The following is a 25,449-nucleotide window of genomic DNA, read 5'->3' on the forward strand; positions in this document are numbered from 1 at the left end:
CCACAGGTGTGAGCAATACAGCAACTCACCTACTGCCGTCCTGTTTGACTGTCCAGGTACGTTACTAATCACAGATTTGCTTCTTACATCATAGGTCTTAAAAGCAGCTGGCCGGTTTAGAGGGCCAGTCTTAGCCGCATATAACTTGTAACTGTGACAGCTAATGATGCTGTAGGTAACCATTGTTGTACAAGTTGCTGTGTTTTCATTTGCCATTTATCTGAGCATCTCTCTCTGCCAAATAGAAACAGGAAGTTGAGTAGACAAAGCAAGCTGTGAAATCCACAGGACTATCTGGCTGCAGAAGATTTAGCTTGTCTGGCTGTGATGGAAATGGGACTTGTATAAAGGGCACGCAGCAGGAGGGCAGGATCAGCACCTCCGTGATCAGTATTACTCCATGAAGGATTTTGAGCGATGCCAGAGGTGCCGGCAGGTTGTGGCCTTTGTGTGGAGAGAATGTGCATCCTGTTCAGGTGGTGGCAGAAACAGCATGTCAAGAAACCTTTGGATTCAATGTTTAATGTATTTCAAATGCATGATTTCTTTGGAAATTAAGCAGCACTTGATGTAGCATTCAGCTGTGATAAATTCTTTTTTTTTTAACACCATTTTATCAGCCAGTTAAACAAATGTCAACAGTATCCTCTAGCACCGCTAATGTCAGTGAATGTTGTCTCAAAGGCTACAGTTAAAATCCATGCTGACATTGGAGTATCTGTCAGTCAGGAAGACAGATCACACATTGGGAAGTGAAATTTCTTGGGAACTGAAACTGAATACTGTCTTTAAGTTTGAATGCCTCATTGCTCAGATCAGTCAGGCTGAGCAGCCACAGTGAAGCTCCCTGCTGTCAGTTAGACTGGTGTGGTTCTCAGAGGATCCATCTCTGTGGACTGATATGTCTGCCGCTGCTGCCGACTGCTCTCCAACTTGAATAAGCCTCTCCAGCTCCTCCCTGTGGACAAAGGAGGAAATTGTTACTGGACAATGATTACTTTCCTTTCACAAAGGAATGTCTAAAAAACATTTTCTAATCTAGAAACTCTGAGCGTGCGTTCACGTTGCTGCACCTCTGTTTGATCTATTTGGCAGTGTGTCAGTGTCAGAAGCAGGCTGTTGGACACGATCCCAGCACCCAGGATCCTCATTGATTTTGCCCAGGTTGATGTTCCATTTGTTCCAGTTGACTTCCTCCACTCTGAGACAACAAGAGGACACATGCTCCAATTACTGTCTACTGCGTGACACATCAATCAGCTGTCAGAGGAGGCAAATTAATGAAGAACACAGCGTATTGCGCATCAATCAATCCTGCTCACAAAACTGCATCTTTTATTAAATCTCCAGGCCTAAACCTTTGTTTCTGCTTTATTATTATTATTTGCCGAACTCCACCTTTTTTCTTTTTTTCTTTTTTGCTGTCCAGAGGATCAGCCTGTAGGGGTGGAACAGTTTTGGTGTCAGGGATTTTCTAAATCCTGGAGTTTACAAGGAAAAGGAAAAGGACAAATCTGTGCCATAGCAGACCCTGTCTTACAACCAAACCCAAGAGCTGACCATACATGAAGGTCAGATGCTAACATCAGCACTTTATCCGTCACTGCATTTTTCCGATCACCAGAAAATCACGTACAAACCCACAAGACTTGTCAGCACAGCACGAGTGGACACGATACAGGACCACCACTGGGCAGTAGACATATAAATGGTATAGCTGGTCGTAAAATTCGCATCTATTTGTCACTAAAAACTGCTTGGAATTTATTCACTATATCAACTATAAATGTAGCAAAAATGCTCTTTGTCCCAGGGCCAGATTAATCTGCTGGAGAGCCCTGTGCACTGAGCATGTGTTGTTTTTCCTTTAAGTACCAATCAGGTACAGTGCTCCCGCTGGCTTCACTTTATTTTGCCCATTATTGTTAGTAGTCCCAGTTACTAACTAGTATCTCTGTGCTTGAATACTGCTGTACCTGGGGTTTGCTATGCATCAAGTTGATATCTGATGTAACCAAATACAGCTGCTCTGTGAGGCTGTACTAAAAGGTTTGGGGCATTTATTATGAAAATGTGTGTGATAGTCATCCAGGATGCTCACATACAGCTGTTGATAAAGAATTTCACAACATGTCAGGCTCACTGTACTGTCATTGAAGTGAAATATTCTACCTGAAACACCTGCGAAGGTCATTTCCGAGAGCAGTGCCAAGATTTTTCTCCACCCCACAGCGAAACCTCCTCCTCAGACAGAATGGCAGCCTTTTCTCCATGTCTAAGATAGTGATAGCCCTCTGAAAGCAGTCACAGCACTTCATCAAACCACAGATGACTCAAATAGATACTCCCTCAATCCCAGAGCCCTTCAGGACCTCTCACCTGTAGCTTCCAGATGCTGGTGCTTTCCATGGCGGTCCTCTCCACAGTGCGGTTCATGAGGGCGATGAGCATGTTGAGCAGCAGGATGTAGGTGAGAATGATGTAGCCAATGAGGAGCACGTAGAAGACCTCCTTGTACCTGTAGTGCTCAGTGAACTCCATGTCACCCATGCCGATGGTGAACTTGAAGAGCTGCAGAGTGGTGTAGGAGATGTTTCTGAAGGTGGGTTTTACACAGCTCTCATCAGAGGCAACAGGGGTAAAGAGACTCCTCTCCTTAGTTAGAGTATTGTTTTTCACAGGAGGTTCTATGAGGAGGGTGACCACCGCTGTGACAGGAAATAAGAAGCAGATTATAGACATTACATCCTCCATTCACGGTATATTGACAGAAGCAGACATTTACATGTCAGCATGCCCTTTATTTGTTAAGGAGAGTAAAGTCATGGTATTACTCTTCAGCTTAATAAGAGCTTGATAATATTACCATGAGTTATATTTTTTTAGTTAGAAAGCATTGCATAAGAGTAGCAGTAGTAGCAATGTTATTTTGATTGTATCATTTTATATACCTGCTGAAAATCCAAAGAGGTACACGACATATACAAACAGAAAGCGCAGGATATCACTGAGGATCATCTACAAAGAGGAAGAGAGATAAAAAAAAGCTTTAAGGATCAGACCGTTCACTGTCGTGTTTGCTGTGGAGTGGCGTGACCCGTGTGGGCTACCTTCTGTATCATGATGCTGTAGATGCCCATGTGTATGTCTCCCCTGGAGAAGTAGAGCAGGTTCACCCAGCTGAGAGCAAGACACACTACCAGGAATCCCAGGTACTCTTCCCGGCTGCACAGATACAGGCCGGCCGAGGCCAGGAAGAGGGCGCCCTGAAAAAAACTATCCACAGCAGAGAGGCTACTGTGATACTGCACAGCTTTTTGGCTGTGAATGATAACCAGGCAACAGTGGGGTGTGACTGATATTTTACTGTGCATTATGTGTCCAAAAACCAAATGACATAAGTATTCATCCTCAGATCATCTGAAGCTGTCATATGTCATTAGTCTGAGCTGTTCAACCACCAAAGAATGTGTTTTACAGTGACATTTTTCCAAAAAATAATAATAATAATAATAGCAGCAGTTAAGATTATACAATGGCTATAAAAATATCCACCCACCTCCCCCTTTTGGAGGCTTTCATGTTAGATTGTTTTCCTACATTAAATCAAAGTACATTTAATGTAGCTGTTTTGACGTTGATTAACACAACAAAGGCATCTTGACGTCAAAGGAAAAAAATTGATGTCCACAAAGAGAACCAAATCGATTACAAATGTAAACCAAAAAATACTTGTTCGTATAAATATTCACCCCCTTCACTAGGACACACCTAAATTACTGCTGATGCAGCCAGATGGTTTTAGGAGTCACAAAATGAGTTGAATGGAGACCAAGAGGTTTACTCAGTTTCTTACTTCGATAGTTGATGTTAGAAGAGACTGCAATTTTTGACTATTTCTATATTTTTGTGCACGAAGACAGACAATACAAACCAGCCTGTTTCAAACTGTTCCACTGATGGACACTTGGTGGCAGTATTGTGCAAAGAAGTGAAGCAAAGGCAGAGAAGAGAAAGATGGCTAGCTAGCAAACTTTGATGTAAGTGTGTAAGATTTAAAATATTTTTAGAAATCAGCTTTGCAAATGTGATCACCAAACAATGTGTTTTGGTGGAACAAAAAAAGTTTACAAATGAAACTTACTTTTGAACACATCTGGAAAAGAAGGATGCCACTTACAAAAGAATTTCATAATATCCATCAATCAGCAACGTCTTGAGCTTTGGCCGTTTTCTCTTCATGTCTATGATCTAGGGATTAATATAAGGTATTTAATAAAACATACTGGTACACAACTCCCACATTCTGTATTTTAATTTAATCTGATTCTGTATTTTAATTTAAAACACAAGGATATCTACATACCCCTATTAAAAAGAAAAAACAGTTCGCCACCGCTGTCAGCAGCAGGCCTGAAAGATACAGGTAACCCACTGTGCTGTGTGTGATGGATAATGACATCTGTAGGGCAGAGAGGAAACAGAAATGACATCAGCACATGTCTATCTGAGATGGCTGTACCAATCTGTTGCAGAGCATGCAGCTGCCAGCCCACCTTTTCATCCTTATGATAGGCTATAACAGTGAAGATGATCAGGTACAGGAAGTAGACCAGGAAGTTCAAACAAAACATTCGACCTGCAAACATCTTCCACTTCGACTCCAGCAAGTTGTTCAGGGGCTCCGTCTGGAGCATCTCATGACGGTTCTGAGGGGAGACAGCAGGAGACAGATGTTTGAGCATGGAGCAACATCAGCAGGTGTTCTGACTGGGATCATAACACTGCGACTCACAGGAATGTCACTGCCATAGACCAGTATCTCCAATACCGAGTTGTCCTCGTATGAGTCCACAGAGGCCAGGTCATACAGGGAGCAGTTGATGGGCCCGTAAACCCACTCGGTGAATTTGCGCGACAAATGTTTGGTGTCACTCCCTTGGAATTCCCGTTTCAGGATGTGTGAAAAAAGCTGCAGATAAAACAACAGGGAAGTCACAGCAAAATAATTTTATGTATGTGAGCGTTCAGTCACATTTATTCAGGTAGTGCAATATCAAGGCTGAAACTTTAAACCGGTCTGTGACTCTACCTTAGCCAGCAAGACCTCAAGCCAGAAAGTCACAGTGCTGATCAAAACATAACCTTTATGGGGGGTCAGTGGACATGGGGGCCCATAATACATTTTTAGTCCTGGGACCTCATAGCATTTCTATCCAGCGATGTCTGTAGTAACTGAGTACTCATTGTATCAACATCTAGTGTTTACCATGATCTTGCCAGTCTTGGCAGCCATTTTGAGAGGTGTCAGCCCCTTATTGTTTTCGATGTCCTCCAGCTTCAGCTTGGGGTGCAGTTGTGCAGCAGTCTTGAGGATGCGGTCGTACATGTTGGTGATGAACTCCGTGTTATCCAGGGAGTTGTCAGCTACCACCACCAGGGCGTGAAGCACAGTGTTGCCCTGAGAGTCTGTCATCTTAGGGTCTGCTCGTTGGTACTGGTTCTTCATGAGGAAGTCCACCACATCAGGTTGGTTGGTGCAGGCCGCCAGAGACAGCGGCAGCTCACCTGAGGACAACGCAGGGTGAGACATTTACAGCTTTTACCTCTTTAAGTAATTTCACTGCACATGTCTGAATGTTTAACTTGTACAATCAATCAATCAAAGAACAAGCATGATTTTCATGAGGGACTGTACAAAAATCACTGGGGTGGTCAGGAGGACTGAATGTTTTATGTTTAATAAAGGCCCCCACCGTCTTCTCCTGTGGAACCTTTGACCATGTATAAAGTTGATCTCTGCAAATTTGAGAGTAATTTGAGAGTATTCCATGTTTTAATCATAAACTGTCAGATTCCTCAGAAACCCTGATTCAGGACTAACAGGACAAATTTTCCCTCTTGCCAACATGCATCCTATAACTATAAATATTGAATATTAATCCAGGCTCTGTGTGTGCTCACACCTTTGCTACAACCCTGTAGTACTGTATATACAATGTCAAATCAGTGATGAGAAAATAATGAACTTAGAAAATAATTCAATCATGTTGTGTTGCTTTACTTTGCTCATTGTAACAAAAAACTACGGCGCTGTGAATATAATAAAGCAACTCTCACTCAGTAATAAAGTAGTAATACGTGACGCATCTTGTCAGTATGATCTGTGTGTGAGGCTCCTGCAGCAGCATGGACTCACCAAAGTAAAAGTTGGGGCCGTCGTGTGGCTGGAAGAATATTCCGCAGGCTTTGGCATGAACATCTGCTCCTTTACTGACCAGCAGCTTCACATAGGAAATACTCCTCCTCTCGATGGCTATATGGAGAGCTGTCTGCCCTGTCAGAAACACAAGAAAAGCAGGCACACTTCTTTACATTGTTTGTGTTTGATAAAAGATACACAAGTTTATTCTCATATGCAGATTACCTTTGTAGTATGTGCTGGTGTAGGCCGCATTCACAAATTCCATTGTGTCGCCCATCTTCTCTGAAATATTGATCAATAGCTCCACCGTTTCATTCCTGCCGTCTTTGAGGTGCAGCAGAGCCTTCATCAGGGCGGTTTTACCATAGGACTGATCTGTAATGTCACATTCAGAGAATTAACACACAGGTCAGCCCCTTACAGCTCGGTGCAGGTGTTGCATTATGTGTCTCACACTCACACAAAGAGTCCGAAAGTTTCTTCATGTTCTGGTGCAGGTACTGATGCAGGCCAGCCAGCTGTTGGACGTCCCTGCAGGCCACGGCTTCGAACAGCTTAGTGATGCTGAATGTGTTGCTGTCTCTCTTGCTACTGTGCGTCTCCTCACCTCGAATCGCTCTATAAACAACCAATATTAGAGACACTTTACAAAAACTGTTCATTAATAACGCATTGATAAACACTAACTGCAAAACTACATTAATTACAGTTAAATAACAGTTAGTTAAAGCTTAATACTGCATTAGCTGATTTAAATCCTTACTGAAAAGACAATATTTTACAGACTGTTGTCTGTGTCTTACAAAAGAGTGATGTTGGTCAAAAGGACAAGCAACGCCACACTCTCCATTAATCAACACTGTGAGGCTTGATAAGACCCAGCACTCATGGTATAATGAGCATTAAAAAAGGCACAGCTCTTGGCATGGACATGCTCACTTGTCAAAGTTGAGATTGAATCTGATTTGAGGCTTAGTCTCCTCCATTTCCTCCTGGTAATCTGTGTCCATGGGAGCCTTGGGCGCCTCCTGGCCCAAACCCAGAGAAGGAACCAGACCAGACTTCTTTGCAGCTTTCTGCCGCAATTTCTCCTCCTCCGTTCTGTCGTCTGCCTCCAGAGAGAAGCCAAACTGATTGTCTGACTTCTTCATCTTCTTCATCTTCACTTCCACCTCCCGCTCCACTGGTTTGCATAGAAATACAGCACAAGCGCACATCATTCAGACAACAGATCCAGTGAAGGTAATTTGACAGCTAGACGTAAATATGTGATGACATGGTTGGCGTGAATCTCCACCACGCATTTCGACACAAGAGAGGGAACACAGATCAGACTTCATATCTGCTGAAGTGTGGAAAACTACTCTCTGCAGACAAGTGGTTTTCAACCGCGGGGTCATGTGTGAGCAAAAGAAGAACACATTTCTATGACACAGTGTTTTTCTGAATCTTTTCAAGCCTCTAAAATTAAACCCTGAGAAGAGAAAATCAGTTTTAGGCTGAACTGCTCACAACTGTGTCAATGAGTCACATACACACATTGTTTTGTTTTAAATTATCATTAGAAAAGTGATGAGTTACTATGTGTTTGTATCAGCTGGGTGAGAAACATGTTTACCACAGGGAATCACCTCACTGGCCCCTAACAGCACATCTTAAGACATGTGATGTTTAATGCCCAGTAACTAACAAAGGAGTGTATTTAGAGGAAGATTTCCATGACAGAACACACAGCACTTCTTTGCACAATAATCAAATCTTTGCACTTTATACACAGATAGAATCAGAGAAAAAACGAAAATACTCCTGCAAAGCTCAGCTGATCCAAAAGAAATGATATTTTGATCTAAAGGACAACATCTTAAGGACAACAGGAACCTCGACTTTGGTAGCTTTATGTTCCACTTTTCAGTCACGAAATGGGGAATTATTGACTCATGAGTGTGCGAGACTCATCACAAGAGGAAAATATAACACAGTAAGACAGAAACAATTAAAAAAACAGAGAAGTAAGGATATGTTATTTTTAGAGAAGTATTTTCCTTACACTTACCACCCAACATAACATGAATGCATTCTTTTTATTATTTATTTGTATTACAACTTAATGAATTAAATGTTTACTTTCACTGACGAAACTGGAAGCACAGTATTATAAATCTTGATTTTTGTTGTTCACGTATGCAGAAACACTCTCTTGCACACCACGTCTTGTATATCGTATGTCTTGATGATTTATTTATGGAAGTATTGATCGATGAGCTGTTTTTAGAGGAATACTCCAGTTACAGTTACAGATTTTATTAATAAAAATTAAGAGACACACTCCCTGTCAGTGGAGAAATCTGTTCTCTCTTCACACACTATTCTTTTCCACACCTTCGTCAAACGTCATCAAACAAGAAACCGATTTTGTTTTTGCACTTCTGTCTGTACATCATATTTTGTTTTCATAATTCATTTCAAGCAAATCACAAATGCACATTACCAATGATCATATTATTATTATTTTTCTCATGATAGCAGATGTTTGACAATATTCTTCAAGACCACAAGCAACCTATTGATTTAAACAAAGCCACAGCACATCATTTGACTCACCAGAGGGAAGTATTCCTGTTTCAGTCTTTTTGAATAAAAGTCTGATCTTCAAGTCAAAAAGAAAATAGCAGTACACAACAGAGTATCCTGCAGAGAGCCCTTATTGTGCTGCGTCCTAAAATGCTCATTTAACGCAGCAGAGGTCAGATTAGCGGTAACATGCCAGGAAGATAACATGACACGCCCTGAAAGACATGAGAGCACATTACTGGAGCCCTGAGTGCTTAAAAGCATGCAGTATTGACCATGTCAAACCAAGAAAGCAACAAAGAGCACCGAGGAGTCCAGATGTATCAGGACATCATCCGGCACAACGTCTTTAATGAGAGAGGAGCTACAGCTTTTTCACTGAAGGCATTCAGAAAACTGAACTGACATAATGTCATCATCAAAACACCAGTGGAACCATGGAAATTAAGAACTCTTTATGTCTCTCTGAAAATAACAGATCATAAAACATAAACTTACCTTCCTGAAATGCTACTTCTCTCACTCCTTCACTCGTCAATAGTTTTTAATCAGGGAGTCTCTCTTTTCTTCAGTTTAAAACAATGCTGATAAGCTTCCTGTGCCAGTCTTAGTTTCACATAGACGTGTGTGTGTGTGTGTCAGTGCAGCTGTAGTCCTGTGACTGAGAGTGCGGTTGCAGAGCTTCTGCAGATCTGTTTTCATGAAGCGTGATGATTTCCTCTCTTAAGATCACTTCCCATTTTCACAGTTAAACAGGACATGTAGGCGTTCGCATGGTGATGAAGGCCGATGTCACATGTGTTTTACACACTCACAACTGTATTTAATTGGAGAAATATTACTGCTATTTATAGCTAATCATTGATACAAAATGCTGAAGCCACTGACAGGACTGCTGCTAGACATATATTTGAACTGCTGTTGCATCAACCCTCCCCTGAAGCAAAATATGGAACGTTCTTTTTATAAGCCTACACACAACTTTAAAAAGATCAGCACCGAGTGGCCCACCAGAACCCTTCAGACCAAATTTGTCTCCTCGCTAATTTATTATCACTTTCAAAATTCCACAAGGCCTGTTAAAATTATGATCCTGTTATTGAAGACAAGGTTGATAAGTACTTAAAGCAACGTTAACATTAAAATTTGACAAATAATCAAGGATATTTATGCCCTCCATTAGAAGCAGAAATTTAGACTTAAAATCAAGAGAAGACAAAGAAAGAGCAATAATCATCAACCTGAATTAGATCGTGATAGAAAAAGAAACATTTACTTGAATTTAAAGCCGTCGCTCCTAAAACAGGGACAGTGTAAACATGAAATTCAAGGAAACCTGATTAGAACGTTTGATCATTCCTTAAATCAACTGACCTGGGGCCTGTAGCAGAAAGTTAACGTGATTAACGTTACCTCGCTGCAACAGATTAATGAATGGTAATTACAGAGGCACATCAACTGCCCTTCATTTCTCTTTCATCCACCACAGACGCCCTCACAGGGCGTGTCAGCGCTTGGGGAAAGATGGTGACTTTTTAGTATTATTTACTATTTTGACTCAAGAAGAAATTTAAATTTGCTGACCATTTTAAAGCAAAACATACTGTTAAATAACTTACTAAATTCCAATTCATATTGTTCAGACTCATCTCATCATGCGTTTCTCTCTTTCTTTTCTCAGACCTTTTTTTCACTGATTGTCTGTGCTTTTATTCATTTTAAATGTTAAGTGCATCATGATTCAAATGTCTCTGGAAACTCAACTGTACGGGACAATTTATTTAAAAGAAAGGTAATTTAAAAACTCCCTTTTAGTAACTCCCATGCTTACCAGACTCTGCCTTTGATTTTATTATCTGGATATTATTTCTACTGTAATTGTAACTTCTTATTCTATTCTATTTGTATGACTTCATTGTATATAATATGGTGCATATAATTCAATGACTGCATTATTTCATATCTCATAAGAAATACTTCAGTCATGGTCTGATGATGCTGCATGCAATTGGCTTGTAATCAACCATTCACCCAGGGTTAACAGAGACTTAATGATTCTGGTTATCCAGCATCTCCAGTGACTACGCTGAACTTTGTACCACAGACCCCTGTGTATGTGCAATACAACAACAAACACACCAGATACAAAAGCTCACACACACCAAGATATCCAGCAATCAACGGAATAAGGAGCTGCGGACTGCAGAAGCGATCTGAAGAGGGAAACATCAGACTCAGAAGGAACCTCCTTGCATGCGCGTGACACTTTACAGCTAACTTTGTTGTTGCACTGTATACTGCTGTAATATGGTTTCTATCAGTGCAGAAAATATCTCTTCAACATTAGATCAACAGTACTTTCCTGATGAATGACGAGTATCTTTACAAAATGGCAGTTTGAAGAAAAGCTCTAGTTATGAAGACTGACATTGATCATTTGAAACTGCTGTAATATTTCTTATTTGTGGCATCATGGGGTCTGGGAAAAAAGTCATTTCTGAGCATATAGAGCCAGAAATGCCATCTAACATGATCAGTCAAAGTGAAATCAAATGTTTGCAGAGGATTTGCAGCTACACTAAGCAGCTAGTTTGACTTTAGCTCGTGTTTCCGACCTTTTGCTCCTAAAAATTTCAAAACCTTGCTGCACTTAGTGACCCACTGGTTACAGAAGGCATTTGATCCATGTCCTTGGCAGACACAGCTTATGCTTTTGATTCCACAAAGCAAAACATGTTGCAGAATTTCCATTTGCTTCAGTCATCATTCAGTAAGACACTCAAAAGTGTGCAAATTAAAAATGAATCATGTAAACAGACAGGGATTCCCCTGTGGATTATGAAACTCTTCAGCGCAAGTCACAGAGGACCATGGCCACACCGACAGCAGAATCCACGTTTTGTCCGTATACCACCGGCTGGGGAAACGCCCTCTCCAGTTCCTGCCTTAGGACCTCATTGCGGGCAATGGCACTCCCACTGCCCACAATCCTGCTGACCCCCGCCTGCTGCAGCAGCTCAACTGGCATCATAGAGGTGATGTTTTCCAGGATTCCCCGGCAAAGCGCTCTGGTCAAATGACCAAGAGAGAGATTTGTGGGGGAGATGTTGGTCACCTGACCCATGCAGAGAGGGTTGTGTCTCTCTCCCAGGATGGTGGGACTCACCCTGAGGTCGCTCGTTTCCTGATTCAGGGCAGAACGAATCAGTTTTTCATATAAGCACGAATCACTCAGCTCCACACCTGCAAGGGAGGAGCAGGAGGAGCAACTCATCAATAGTAGTAATCCATGTGTCATTTTGCCAGTTAATTGCTTAATTACACACTAACTCTCTACTTGTGGTCAGTGCAGTGAAACTTACAGCTGGGATTTTAAATAAGTTATTCAGCATGCATTTAGCAAAGCCCTGTTTTAAAAGACTGCATCATTGAAACGTGTGACAGTTGTCCCAGTGCACATCTAAGCGAGGTGATTCAGTTCTGAAGTGGTAATTTCCAGGATTAAAAGCCAAACAACACAAAGTGTCTGCGGCCATGCAAACAGCTCTGTGAGGAGGTACTTAGACACAGTGCTACTTCACGCTAAACGCTGCCGATGTCAGACAGGTATGATGTTTACTGTATCTTCATTTAGCATGTTAGCATGTTCACTTATGCCAATTAATGTTGAGACAGAACCACACATGTCAATCTCAACATGGCCTTAAAGGAAAGGAGGATGTCAGGATGTGTCACAATGCCACAGAGTCACAGGGTCATCTGAGAATGACAAATGTCTGTAGTTTTGGCTAAATATACTTACCAAGCTCTTTCATCCAGGCAGCAATCATCTCCACGAAAGTTGCCAGTGCATTCCCTCCATTGAGGGAAGCCGCCACTGCCAAGTACAAGTCTTCAAAATAGGGGAAGTAGGAGACTGAGGAGGAAGGCTGAGGAGAATCTGGAGGTTTGAAGTCAGCCGGCATGGCGAAGGTCAGCTGGGCTGAGGTGCTTATGTTAAGAACTGTGAAATCAGGAGAAAGATACAAACTATCATCTAAGGCTTATGAACCAACATCACTAAACATGACATGCAAGAGACACTGATGGGTCACACCTGATGCATAATGCATGTGTTTTCTGCATCTGCTCAAACATAAGAAGAACAAAATAACACCTGCGTTTTTTTTTACTGTTCTATACTTACTTTATTAGAGGGATTTATTATTATTATTATGTTCACCTGTTCTTAGGCTTTTCTATTTTTTGTTCTACTTAACAGCATTTGTCATTTAAAAAAAAAAAGGAAGTATGCATGAATTTCCTTAACACACAGTTCTGGTAAAATGTTTTCATTGCAAAAGCTCTATGCACTGTGCTAAACTTAATCATTATCAATAGTACCACAGTCAAAAAACATCTAATAGGAGTACTAATGGATAAGGGACTCTCTCATCTAAAGTGCATGGACTGTAGAAGCGTAATGCTGTCACTGCATTAAGTGTGATCCTGGACTCAGAGAGACGACTGCGCATCCTGTTTCACCTGCATCTGTCCGTGCACTCATGCAGGAGTAGACAGAGCACTGGAAGTCTCCCAGGGCGGCACCTACTGGCGTACCAGCAGGGATACCATGCCAGTCAGAGCATGTCTGTCCCGCCAAGCCGCCAGATGGCACACACCGAGGAAGCAGATGCAAAGGGAAGCCAGCATCCTTCAGACTGGAAGCGTACACACACACACACAGCAGCTTGTTATGTAGGTTATGGATAACAGCTCTGACACTGTAAGTTTGTAATGAACCGTACAAAGTGGATACGGTTTAACATCAATCATGCACAAGCAACATTTTTATGCATTTAGTACTTGAACTTATGTAATTTACCAATAAAATGTTCTGAAGACATCAGTGCATTAATTAGGTGTAAGTAAAACAGGGAACTTTGCACTTGACATACATGTGCATATTCCACTGGTTGGAGGAAGTGTTGAAGAAGCCCCAGCTGGCTGCATTCTGAGGAGTCATCACGCACTCATCTAAACCACACAGCATGGACACCACGTAGTCCTGGATGGTGCCTGCGACTGTGAAGTCCTCAAGAAACTCGGGCCTGCAGTGAAACCACATATCATTAGGGTTCATTTCACATTCACTTAGGCTCTACATGTTGCACAAGGCTCTACAAACATGCACACTGACCTGTGTCTCATGTACCAGAAGATTGTTGCACACCCAAACCCTGTGGCTACACTGAGATGTGAGTCTGGCTTTGGAAGCGATGACAGGAAGTGGCTGCTGCAGCGCCCATCCTGCCATGTGATCAGCTGACTGGTGTCTTTGACTGTGAAAAAGTCCCTGTTGGACCAATCACAACCTGAGAGTGACATTGGGTACAGAAAAATACAACAGACCTTAACATCATCCTTTGTCCGGACATGACAAAATGAGATATGTCTGACTTAAAGGTTTTGGGTTTGTTTGGATGCAAAAACATCCTTGAAGCACAGATTTTCTGTAACTACAAACTTATTTTCAAATCGTGTTTTAGATGCAACCAGCAGAGGGCGACATAGCTATGAAAAACTATGGATCAACAAAGTTTCTGCATCAAACAGGAGTTAATAGAAGAAAACCTTCTGATTTCAATGTAAACCTAACTGCCAAGCTCCCCCAGCCATCCAGCAAGCATTTTAAAGGTAATCATCATTATTACAGACTGTTAATCAGCAGTGAGAAAACACTGTTCCATTATTGAGAGGCTTTGAACTGGGGACAATTATTTGGATTAGATTAAACGGGTCCTGATACACTCCTCCCTCAGAGTTTAATCTTCATTATGAGTTCATCTCAAGACTTGTATAATCATATGTAGACAGGTTGGCACTGCTGTTATAGTCTGTATGCAGTCCCCACCCTCTGCAACATGAATGAAACAATTAAAGCAGCAGATTTGTAGTCATAGCCAGAACAGTGTGGTTGTTTCATTTTCTAATTCACTAATAACCTCAAAAACAAAACAAAATCGATGATCGAGAATCAGCATTGCACACACAATTTATACAAATCATTCATTTCATAACAACAACAATAAAAATAAAAAAGTAACAACAGTAGGGACCCTTGAGCCTGCAAGTGTGACAGGGGAACTCTTATACTGGGACCCTTCCAAGGATTATAAAAGAGAACATATATATATGAAATGGAAATCTAGGGCCACAATACTAACAGTACAGACAGTAGCCTCAGGGCTCACGTTACTCTTCAAATGATCCAGGAAATGAAGAAATCACCTTTACACAGTGTGTTGTGAAATAGCACAAAGTGCACTCACGAGGGACATAGTTATCTTACCGTCCTTTGCTTTCCAGAATAAGACCCCGTGCATCTGCCCGGACAGCCCGATGCTGCTGACATGCTGAAGTTTGTCTCTGGGCAGCAGGCCGATGCACCGGTTCACAGTGTCTATGATCCGACCCGTGTCCTGTTCTTTGGCCTGAGTGGCACGGAAACGTAGTCATGTTTCACACAGAACAAACACACCACATGTAGTATTACTGAGCTGGTGGGGAAAGTTGTGTGGCACGTGAACGACTCACCTTTATCCCGCTATTGTCGATGATATCAGACGTGGTTGGCAAACCGTGACTCACAGCCACAGCTCTTGAGCCGCTTTCTAATAAAACGGCTTTTACCGAAGTGGTGCCAATATCTATACCCAGAATATATCTAGACATTACTCCTAAGGACAGTGTACCTTTGGCACTCAGCTGCACGACATCATGATGACAAAACCAGAGCTGTTGCGTTTGGTAGGTAGAAAATCGGAAATTTTAGTTTTAGCTGGAAGTAATCTTTCCGTATGGATTAAGTATTAGTAGAAAACTGGATAAAAATCACTAAATTAAAATCATATGTATTTTTGCTTGTGCCAATGACTTGTAAAAATCTTTACTACTGGTTATAACTTTTGAGAGGTTATTAAAACCCCTCCAAAATAGTAATTGTTTCTATTTTCTAATAATAGATGTAATTTCTTTCTCATTTAACTTGCCATAGACTAATTTAACTAACGACATAAATAATGTTTGCTTCTCTTCGTGTGGACATCTGTTTAAGCCGTGTGCATCTTTAAATTTCTGTATGTTTTAACATTGATAAACTAGTTTAACAGATTTAAAACATTACAAATATAAATACACAAATTAAGCCCAGATGTGGTTAGAGAAATACGTAAAATAAAACATATTAACTGGACAGAGCAGTAGCAATAAGTTAAATTGTCCTCTTCATGTTTTTTTTAATATGGCAATTTATTTTCCATTAATTTCCACTAAATCAAGCTTCGTTCTGTAGGGTGCAGATGTGAAAATGTTTAATGTTTTTAAGGTGAACCTGGAGGGTTAAAAAGATGATTTAATGTTATAATACAATATATGGTTCGCCGGCACGGCCCTTTTCATTGATATGAAGTTAGAATTTCCTACTCTTTGTTGTTTTTGGAAAGCACCACGTCGTCGTCTCCTTTGGGGGTAATTACGCTGTTCCCATAATGCACTGCGAAGGAGCATGGCCGACTCTTGTGTAGGAGTGTCATCTAAAGGAGAATGATTTCGCTGTTTCCTTGCCATTTCAGCTGACGTTCGTTACAAGCAATCTATTATTCAAGTTTGAGAAGTTACGCCTCTAGATTATGTTTTTCTAATCGCGCTGTGAAGAACAGACGAGTCCCTGCATTTACTTCCGGTGAGAATCTGTCTTCCGTCACCGTCAGAAAGCACCGCGGAGAGCTAGCTAACAGTGCTAGTCCTATTAGTGAAAATAATGTTAAATTAAAACACTTAGATGTACAGTCGGTCCACCCAAAGTTGTGCAGTATTACGTTTAGTTTAATAAATAGGATCTTAAGTTACAGAGAAGTGTCTCGATCGCTTTTGTCTCTTTTTCGGTGTTACATGTGCCTGATTTGTGACCAGAGCGAGGATGTAAATGTTGGTATTAACTAACTAGCTTTACTTTATTATGGGCACCAGCTACGCTAAGGCTAACTGACATCTTTTCTCTTAGTCTCTGTCGCACGTAAAAGAGGTGTTAATGTATCGAGACTTCTGAGGATTATTGCCTTTTTTGTAGTGGTCAATATATTGAAATGACTTATGAATGCATTGTGTTTACCTTAGCGCTGCAGACAATAATGTTGAAGGAGGGGGATGGGTAGTTCTGTCCATTATCGTTAAAGTAGCATTTTTTTGACAAGGCAGTATATATTGTCAGGACACTGGTACAGATGAGCTTTTCTAATGATGTAATTGTTTTACTTGCTAGAAGCTGAATAAACACTGAAACAATGTAAAAATACTACAAGTAAAGTTCTGGCATTCAAAAAATGCTAAAATACAAACTGAAGTGTTGCCATAACAATATCAGGATTAAAAGTAAATGCAGTCATTATGCAGCAAGTGGCCCTTGTCAGTGTCATGATATGTCATTATATTATGATACAGTAATATGTAAACAGCCTTTTTCATGTTGTTGGTTGAGGTGGAGTTGATTTTATCATTGTCATTTAGTATTGGGTTTTTCACTCTGTGATAATCTATTATCTCATAGTTTTTGTACTTAAACCACTGAACCGCAAAGTAACTAGTCTCCATATCTATGACATAAGTGAAAATCAATACATGCCTCCTTATTATAGTGAAGTAGAAGTATGTAGTAGCATAAACTAAGTATGTACTTGTGTATGGTATTTAATAAATGTTAATATTTTATATCATAAAGATGTGTAAATCTCTCCTGAAACAGCAGCAACATCCTGTGATAGCTGACCAGAGCCAAGATGGCAGCAGTTATAGCCAAGCGTGAGGGACCACAGTTCATCAGTGAAGTAGCTGTGAGAGGCAACGCCGCCGTGCTGGACTACTGCCGCACCTCTGTATCGGCCCTGTCTGGAGCAACAGCTGGCATCCTGGGTCTGACTGGACTGTATGGCTTTATTTTTTACTTCCTGAGTGCGTTTCTCCTCTCCCTGTTGCTTATTCTCAAGGCTGGACGGCGGTGGAACAAATTCTTTAAATCACGGCGGCTGCTCTTCACCGGCGGCCTTGTTGGAGGTCTTTTCACTTACATCTTGTTCTGGACTTTCCTCTACGGGATGGTGCATGTGTACTAAAACGGTCTACCACAGATAACCCTGAATTAATCCTAACTAATGCCACATCAACCAATAATGTTGTCTGTCCTGCTGTTTTTTTTAGAAAAGCTATTAGTGAAAGACTTTTGGGTTTTCCATTATAAACTGTTGATTCAACAGAGGATGTGTCAATAATTATAGTATGCAGAATAAAATGTCCTCTTATCCTTCCTCGTCCACACTTAGCTATGACTGAACTTATTAAACCTGTAAATCCTGCTCTGTGCTTGGTGTCAGCTGTACAAGGATAAGAGCAGTTATGATAATGTAGGTTGTATTGTAACATAGATTAAAAACACATCACATCCACACAAGTTGTAAGTATTTGGGATTACATTTCATGTACAACACTGTGGTTTAAGATAACTGATCTAAATACTGATTGAAATAAATACCTCTGTACAACTTCACTGAATAAATCATTGATCGGTTTGTCTGCCAGGCAGCGTCATTTGTTGACAGCATGAAATCAATATGACAAAAACATTTGTTTCCAACAATAAAGACCATTCAATAAATAGAAACAGCAAGAATAAACAGGATGGAGAAACAAGTTCATGCACTTAAATGTTTTGTACCATTCATTAACAGTCAGCCACTCACAGTAGCACATCACAATTGCATTCCACAGTTTAGCTAATACATTCAATTTTCAATAAGATTGTGTTGTAGCCAGTGCATGGCCAATATAAACATCACAAAAAAATATAGTCAACAGTATGCTCAAATGCCTGTCAAGCCACAGGTACATGATGCATCAACTGAAATATCATTAAGATGCTTCACACATTTCTTCCCAGTACAGTTTTTAAAAACATTTTCTCTTTGGATCTAAGTCACAAAATCTTTATCTCATAAGCCAACATAGAATTTTTAAGGTATTTTTGCAGATTAGTTCAGCGGAAATGATTTTACATTTTCTAGTCTATATTAATTTTACCCAATCTTAGCTTATATTAGAGGTATAGAGGTACAAAGGGAGTGGGAGTGTGTCGAGTGTTTGTGCTGTGATGTTCATAATTTAGTAAATAAAATGGCATAAATATAAACTGGGGTCAAGCATGTTAAACTGGACATGACGCTTAATTAGTCTGATCAACAGCCAAGAAAGCTTATTGATTTTATAACATGAAACAGACAATATTAATTTGATGCATAATTTACTTAGATTAAATCATCATTATCACAGTACTTTTGCCTGTCATTATTTATGGACCTGTTATCTCCCACATCCCACCTTTGGATCCCAACCCAGCCACTGAAAATCACCTTTCTGGGGATTTCCACATCAGTGTCCTGGCCCCCAGCATGGAACATTAACATTTCTCTGGACCAACATATCTTCAGTTAGGGCAAGTATCACCCAGGCTAGTGGCATGCCAGCGGTCGTACCAGTAGGAGAGAAGTGGGCATCAGTCAGACTTTTGGTTCCACCTCTTGCGACATAACTGAGACCACTGCAGGTGATTTGCTCTTCCTGCAAACTTAATTGTGTGAAGAGAAAGTAATGTGATGCCTCGGCTCCGCACCTTGGGGAGAGAGAATGGCAGAATATCGCTGTCCTGTGTTGCGTGGAATGGTGGGACCCCGACTATCCACAGGCAGCTGGCTCTCTGCAGCGGGAGAAGATCCCAGAGTGGATTCTATTCCTTCTGGCTTTTCGGAGGAGTTGGCTGCCCCTTTCTCTGCAGCTGGTTTCTTGGGTCTCCTTTCCTTGTGTCCTGCCTTCCCATCCCTGGGCTTCATCCGGTCTCTCCTGATACAAGCAGCGAAACAGAGACATGCCGATAAATGTGATGATCATGATTTGGAAGATGGTTGATTTAAAAACCCCACAAAGATAATTTGTGTCAATACTGTCAGTCATACTTGAAGCTGATGATTTCAAACTTCTTCTCTCGGTAGAAGGAGCTCGTGTTCATCATGTACAGAAGTATCATGTCACATGCAAAGGCTCCCTAAAAGGAAGAAAATAGTATCAGCTTGGTTCTCACAGTTTTGTTTTATTACTTGTAATCATCCATCACCTGTTAGTAGCACTACAATATGTTATTTTTCAAGTTTCAGGCATCTCAGTCATAATACCAAATATCCGCTGACATAAAGAAAATATTTTAGTAAATTACTCACTGCACCCAGCAGAGCAACACCTGACCCAATGGCAATCAATGTGGGAACAATATTGAATTTCCCAGCCTGCAAAACAGCAACAGCCATTTAGTCCAAGTCTTGTACTGGAATCATGTACTTCCATCAGAAAAAAGGTCTGCTCATGTCACTGCTGTACCTGGCCATTGATCATTATATCAAAGCGAATCCCGTAGACTTTATACAAAGTGCGATAGGTTTCACCATTTTGATCCTTGTAATACCTGGTGTATCTGTAGGAGAAAAACAGCTGATGTACTGTAAAGTTTAAAAGATAGTAGATTCTATTTCTCTAGTCAAACTCTTGACAGGTATGAGAAAACATACCTGAAGTTGTACCCTGATGTGACCGAGTTGTTCATGTTCATGTCCAAACGGGTAAAGCTGTAGCGTGGATTACACTGTGACGAGTCCTTATCCAGGTCGCAGTTCCACTCAATAAGAATCCCGATAGCCCCGCCCTGGTGGACAAAAGAAGACACTTTTGGTGGAGTCTCACACAAATTATTGCAGCTCTTGTTTATACCGACACACATCAAGTTTGGTTCCTTTAGATTCTAAACTCTTCATCCTTCAAATGCACAGGTGTTTTGAAATTTTCTGGCAGAAATTTCAGTCTCTACTACCTGGAATGTTGAAGAGAACACATTTTCCATGCACACATAATCTGTTATCACAGAGTGATCCCTATGCTGTGACTCTCTTCAACACAGCTGCCACATATCCTTGTCAATAATTGGTATATTTACAGGAATAATCGTTTCAGTGGTTTGTGTTCTAACAACCAACAATAGTATATTGTCGTTTAATATCAAATGACTGTGAGGAAGCCAGAAACTGAAATCACACAGTCTGACCTGGCACAGTATTACTCTTTGTACCTTAACAGCCATGTCCTGGAAGTCATGTCCACTCCAACTGACCAGCTCTCCGAGGCGGAAAATGGGGCAGTATGGATCGCTCTCTCTGTCAAAGGAGCACCTTTTCAGGTAGGTGTCGTCAGAGGTTTCAAGGACGTTGGACCTAAGAGGTCAACAGAGCAGACATGAAACACAGACACGTGTAAAATGGTTAAAAGGGTCAATTTTCCACTGAAGTAAATCATTACACATTGAGACAGAAACAGACTGGGAGACGCCTGGTCCCACCAAATAAGAGTCACAATATTCTGACAGCTTCTCATATTGGCTTTGACCTTTTGATATTACTGTTAGAGACCATTACTGCGTAAACAGAGAAAGCTCTCACACTGTCTTAATACCATTTTCCCTGACTGAACTGTAAGTTACTATACGCAGAATCTGTTAAGATACACAGCAGCTCACATCTAACCTTGACTGGATCTGAATTTTTGGACTGTGAGTAAAAAGTCTTGAAAGTTTCTCTCTACATGCTCACCAATGGCAGCACATACAGTGTGTGTATGTCAATCAAGCTGCAGCGTTACACTCTCTAGCTCCATGCACGGAGTGTAACTGGATGTGTCGCACTGTAAGACGTTAAGTGTTGCCAGCCATTTTGAGTGATACCCATTAAGAGGGACTTGTATTAGCAGCCAATCCCCATTGGACATAAACAAATCAAGATTAGTATGGAAACATAGGAGGGATGGCTGTGTAATTAGAATAAGATCCTGACTGATAAATTAGCTGTGGCTCGTGGCATCTCTCTGCTTTCCTGCAGGACTTGAACAGACACCAGTGGGGAAGGCAGCAGCACAGCTCTGTGGGCTAGCCCCATCTGGTCTGACACCTGTCCAGGGCCATGCCTGCTGTCAAGGACATCTCAGATGACTGTTTCACTGTCTCACTGAGTGCAATGCACGGGATGGTATAAATAGAACGCTTTCTGCACCCAAAAGTTATTTAAAGCAGTCACTGGAACATGTATATCCCTCAGCTCACTCTGTGATCCATGTCACGATGCCTTCAGTGCCACTTACAGCCACTTACTTGGAGAATTCAAACTTTGGAAACCTGATGAAATTCTTGATGTAGATGGTGAAGTTTTCGGCTTCACTCAGTAAGGGCTCTCTGGAAGTGACAGAGACAGGCAGCTGTGTGAAAAAAACAATAAACCAAGTAGAGCTGACAACCTGTATTAGTAATAGATAGAACCTGTGAAATATCTCAGTCCCTGTGAGGGATGACAGTGTTACAGCAGTAGCACAGAGTGGCAAATTTCCAAATTTCTGTAGTAGAGGAAGGGGTCTCACGTGGGTCTCTTGTTGTATTCAACAGGACACCAGGCGTGAATCTCACAGGTCCCAGTGCTGTTTAAACACACGCCGGTCTTGATCCCTGATAGAGGGAGAAAAGAGTTTATTCTAAAATAAGACAAACAGAATACATTTGTCAATGTCTGTTTTGTTGTGTGATGAAAATAAAATGTCTATGTATTAGGGAATATTGTTCATCCATAACTAAATGAAACCAAAAATGTTACATCATCAGTAATTTAAATGCAACAAACGTGTGATAGCTCTGAGTTAGAGACGTCATATCGTGACATTACAGATTCATGTGGCCTATGTGACAAATATTGTTTAATGAAAAACTACACTTGCAGAAGGTGCTGTAACTAATGTTTTTTTCATTATACAGAGCAAAGTGTAGCTTGTCAGTGGTCAGTGCAAAACATCTCAACCCATAGATGAATTTGTAAACCTGTACTTTGATCTAAAACCTAAAAACTCGTCGGATTTTGCAAGATTTACACTACGGTGCAATGAATGATTCTCACCATGGCCAGCTATTACGGTTTCGCCCTCCATGCAGTCATCATCACTTTGACATCGTCCATTTGGCACCTTGAAACTCTGTGAGATAACACAGACACCGCTGGATATGAAAATGCAGTTGTGAACTGACACAGTGAAACCCACAGTCGTTATAGATATTAGGCCAAAAAAAACCCCACAATTAAAAATGAGATTCCTCTTCCTCTCTGTACTCACCTCAGCACAAAACCCCAGCCTCTGATTGGGTGTCTCTATGTAATTTGTCACTATGAAGAACACCTGTTCCCCCTACAAAATAAAATTAGTTCCAGACAGTGAGATCGGGAAGCAAAAGGTTAAACAAATTACACCTCTAAGGAGTTCAATATAGTTAAATTTGCAGAGACAGATGCTGATGCTAATGATATCTACTAAAGCAGACATTCAAGAACCTCGTAATCTCTCCTGACAGGAGCGTAAGTGGGGAGTGTTCTGACACCAGTAATGGTGCTCTGCAAGCTGAAACTGCTTTTTTTTCTTTCTCTCTTTTTTTAGATAGATAGACAGACAGACAGACGGGCAGGCAGAGAGACAGGCTCACATTGGGTGGTATGACGTAATCCTCGGCGCTCCACAGGTGAAGCCCTGTCTCAGAGCTGTTGGTCAGTGTAACACCTTTGAGCTTGGTGATGACTGAAGTCTGGATGGCCTCTTCTTTCTCCTGGTAACCTTTCCTCACCACAAACACCCACCTGAGACATTCATCCAACTGTCAGACTTCATTATGGTTTAAAGCTTCACTTTGAATACATTTAGGGAATTTGTGAGTCCGTGTTGTCTGGGTTGACAGCACATACATTTTAATCATCATTAAGTCATGCCAATATGTACATGAATCCTCAGCTGTATCAATATGCATCTCCACTGGGACTACATGGAACTACACTGGAAATACTTTGCACAAACATATAGCCTATAATAAAATAAACAAATTACTTTTAAGCATTTCTAAGGTTCACACCAGATAACATTAACTCTCACCACCCTGTCCCAGTCACCTGCTCAGCTTTCATCGTTTCTCTTACATGCAGCAGTGTGACATCACCCAGTGAGGGCTGGGACAGGAGAGCTTCCTGTCAGTACAGCAATGTGAGACATTAATGAATTCACCAACACAAACCCTTTCTGACACACAACCACTTTTAGAAACGGGAAAACTCTGTGGCGCTGCCCCTTCAACAACAACAAGTTAATAAAGTCACCGCTTTTACAAGCCCAACTATTTTTAACTTTGTGATTCACTTTTTGAAAGGTTACTTTATTCCATATTTGAAAAACAACGACACCAGGCATTGCAACTCACCCGATTATGTACCCCAGCACGGCCAGCTGATAGAGTCGAAATAATATTCCGATTCTTCTGTTTTCGGCGATGACATATTTCTCTGTCTTGTAGTTGAGGAGAGAAAAGAAGAAGCCCCCCCAGCCTGCCATTCCTCCTCCTGCACAGTGAACCCGACTGAGACAGCAGCTCGCAGTCTCCCAGCTGATATGTACGACTGCTTCACTTGTCCACTTGTCGTGAAACGGGCAAACCCAGAGAGAGAGGGGCTGCAAAACACCGACCGTGTCTGCTATGGGAGATCACTGCGAAATATCTGGACGAAATATTATCAATATTATGCTTGGTTTGATACCAAAGTCATTTTAACGGACATGACTTTGAAAGCGTCTCAGTTCTTTGTAGAGCAGTGAGATAAATCACTCTTGTGTGTCTCTATAAAGTCACACTGAGTTTATAGTGATCCCCATATATTTTGGCAAATGTTGCTGTAGAATTCCCGATATGTCCCAGTCTATAAATACGGTTACTGCATTTATTTTTAATTGGGGAAACAAATTCATTATGTTTGTGGGGCATAAGCAGTGCCGTACGAAAGGAGTGGGTGGTTGGGGCTTGTTCTAGACATGTATGTATCATGACCCCCCACACTGTGGAAATATACAGGTGATACTACTTTCAGTAAATGTTGCATTATTCTGTTGTGTTCTATGAAAAACATTAGTTCATTAGTGACAGTGGGGTGCAGGTTATCTGTACATTCCCAGATGCATTTATATAAAGTTTACGCATGTTTTTTTTATGGTGCCCATTGGCTGTAAATCCAGTTTTCTCATTTTTTGGAAATGATGTTATATATTAAAAACATGCTGAATAAAATGCAGCAAAATAAATAGCAATCGGTCCATAGGTGTTAAGTCTTTTTTTTTAAATCATTTTGCAGTTTTGAATGAGTGAGCAGCTAAGACTGTTGCAAGCTTTTATTAAAAGCACCCACAGAATTTTTTATTTTCAAACTTTATGCATCTATAGTACAATGTCCTAAAGCCTGTGAACACACTTTGATGTACAAAACTGGTGGCGTTTCCACACATTATGTTTATTATACAACATGTGCACTTTCTATACATCTCATATCAATCATATGAGATTGGTGAATAATTATTGTGTTTTACTATATATAGTTATCCTTTCCTTTTTGAAGGTCTTACTGGTATTCTTTAAAATATATTTATATGGCCATTATACTCCTACTGTATTGCTGCAAGACTCTAATCTCCCAACTGGGATTATT

The 25,449-nt window shown here is 40.9% G+C and overlaps 4 protein-coding genes across 6 annotated transcripts; 1 reads left to right on the top strand and 3 right to left on the bottom strand.

Moving 5' to 3' along the window:
- Positions 1–506: 506 nt before the first annotated feature.
- trpv1 (transient receptor potential cation channel, subfamily V, member 1) lies at positions 507–9,667 on the bottom strand. 2 transcript variants are annotated; one of them, XM_046411049.1, is made up of 16 exons: positions 9,275–9,667; positions 7,145–7,388; positions 6,666–6,823; positions 6,428–6,580; positions 6,200–6,337; positions 5,270–5,568; positions 4,796–4,972; positions 4,557–4,709; positions 4,367–4,462; positions 4,181–4,251; positions 3,111–3,276; positions 2,952–3,018; positions 2,380–2,708; positions 2,173–2,294; positions 1,074–1,201; positions 507–958 (listed from the first exon to the last, which is right to left on the bottom strand). In XM_046411049.1, the coding sequence occupies exons 2-16, from the start codon at positions 7,363–7,365 to the stop codon at positions 858–860; spliced, it is 2,379 nt and encodes a 792-aa protein (XP_046267005.1). In that variant the 5' UTR covers positions 7,366–7,388; positions 9,275–9,667; the 3' UTR covers positions 507–857. The 2 variants fall into 2 exon arrangements, with proteins under 2 accessions (XP_046267005.1, XP_046267004.1); XM_046411048.1 differs by having other exon boundaries at positions 8,807–9,667.
- A 1,097-nt stretch (positions 9,668–10,764) lies between these two features.
- shpk (sedoheptulokinase) lies at positions 10,765–15,565 on the bottom strand. Its single transcript, XM_046411052.1, has 7 exons — positions 15,353–15,565; positions 15,108–15,249; positions 13,956–14,130; positions 13,714–13,866; positions 13,301–13,476; positions 12,579–12,779; positions 10,765–12,019 (listed from the first exon to the last, which is right to left on the bottom strand). Exons 1-7 carry the CDS (start codon positions 15,488–15,490, stop codon positions 11,625–11,627), a joined length of 1,380 nt encoding a protein of 459 aa, XP_046267008.1. The 5' UTR covers positions 15,491–15,565; the 3' UTR covers positions 10,765–11,624.
- Positions 15,566–16,291: 726 nt separating this feature from the next.
- On the top strand, positions 16,292–18,378 carry emc6 (ER membrane protein complex subunit 6). Of its 2 annotated transcripts, none has more exons than XM_046411077.1 (2): positions 16,292–16,499; positions 17,562–18,378. In XM_046411077.1, exon 2 carries the CDS (start codon positions 17,593–17,595, stop codon positions 17,923–17,925), a length of 333 nt encoding a protein of 110 aa, XP_046267033.1. In that variant the 5' UTR covers positions 16,292–16,499; positions 17,562–17,592; the 3' UTR covers positions 17,926–18,378. The 2 variants fall into 2 exon arrangements, with proteins under 2 accessions (XP_046267033.1, XP_046267032.1); XM_046411076.1 differs by having other exon boundaries at positions 16,294–16,499; positions 17,559–18,378.
- On the bottom strand, positions 17,999–24,780 carry p2rx5 (purinergic receptor P2X, ligand-gated ion channel, 5). Its single transcript, XM_046411062.1, has 12 exons — positions 24,177–24,780; positions 23,415–23,565; positions 23,051–23,122; positions 22,837–22,912; positions 22,310–22,394; positions 22,047–22,127; positions 20,976–21,117; positions 20,422–20,555; positions 20,234–20,327; positions 20,077–20,142; positions 19,816–19,904; positions 17,999–19,702 (listed from the first exon to the last, which is right to left on the bottom strand). Exons 1-12 carry the CDS (start codon positions 24,305–24,307, stop codon positions 19,432–19,434), a joined length of 1,392 nt encoding a protein of 463 aa, XP_046267018.1. The 5' UTR covers positions 24,308–24,780; the 3' UTR covers positions 17,999–19,431.
- Positions 24,781–25,449: the final 669 nt, after the last annotated feature.

Source organism: Scatophagus argus, chromosome 14 (assembly GCF_020382885.2).
Source record: "Scatophagus argus isolate fScaArg1 chromosome 14, fScaArg1.pri, whole genome shotgun sequence".
Lineage (NCBI taxonomy): Eukaryota > Metazoa > Chordata > Actinopteri > Scatophagidae > Scatophagus > Scatophagus argus.

Bases quoted from the DNA above. Each gene is read 5' to 3' on its own strand.
- trpv1 (XM_046411049.1), bottom strand. From the start codon at position 7,365: ATGAAGAAGATGAAGAAGTCAGACAATCAGTTTGGCTTCTCTCTGGAG. The intron at 5,569-6,199 runs GTGAGTCCATGC...CGTTGTCCTCAG, and splicing joins CGGCCCCAACTTTTACTTTG to GTGAGCTGCCGCTGTCTCTG. The intron at 2,295-2,379 runs GTGAGAGGTCCT...GACTGCTTTCAG, and splicing joins CCAGCATCTGGAAGCTACAG to AGGGCTATCACTATCTTAGA.
- shpk (XM_046411052.1), bottom strand. From the start codon at position 15,490: ATGTCTAGATATATTCTGGGTATAGATATTGGCACCACTTCGGTAAAA. The intron at 13,867-13,955 runs GTCAGTGTGCAT...GTTTCACTGCAG, and splicing joins TTCTGGTACATGAGACACAG to GCCCGAGTTTCTTGAGGACT. The intron at 12,780-13,300 runs GTGAAACAGGAT...CTGATTTCACAG, and splicing joins GAGTGCACGGACAGATGCAG to TTCTTAACATAAGCACCTCA.
- emc6 (XM_046411077.1), top strand. From the start codon at position 17,593: ATGGCAGCAGTTATAGCCAAGCGTGAGGGACCACAGTTCATCAGTGAA.
- p2rx5 (XM_046411062.1), bottom strand. From the start codon at position 24,307: ATGGCAGGCTGGGGGGGCTTCTTCTTTTCTCTCCTCAACTACAAGACA. The intron at 20,556-20,975 runs GTACAAAGAGTA...TTTGTCCACCAG, and splicing joins TCCAGGACATGGCTGTTAAG to GGCGGGGCTATCGGGATTCT. The intron at 20,143-20,233 runs GTACAGCAGTGA...GCTGTTTTGCAG, and splicing joins ATATAATGATCAATGGCCAG to GCTGGGAAATTCAATATTGT.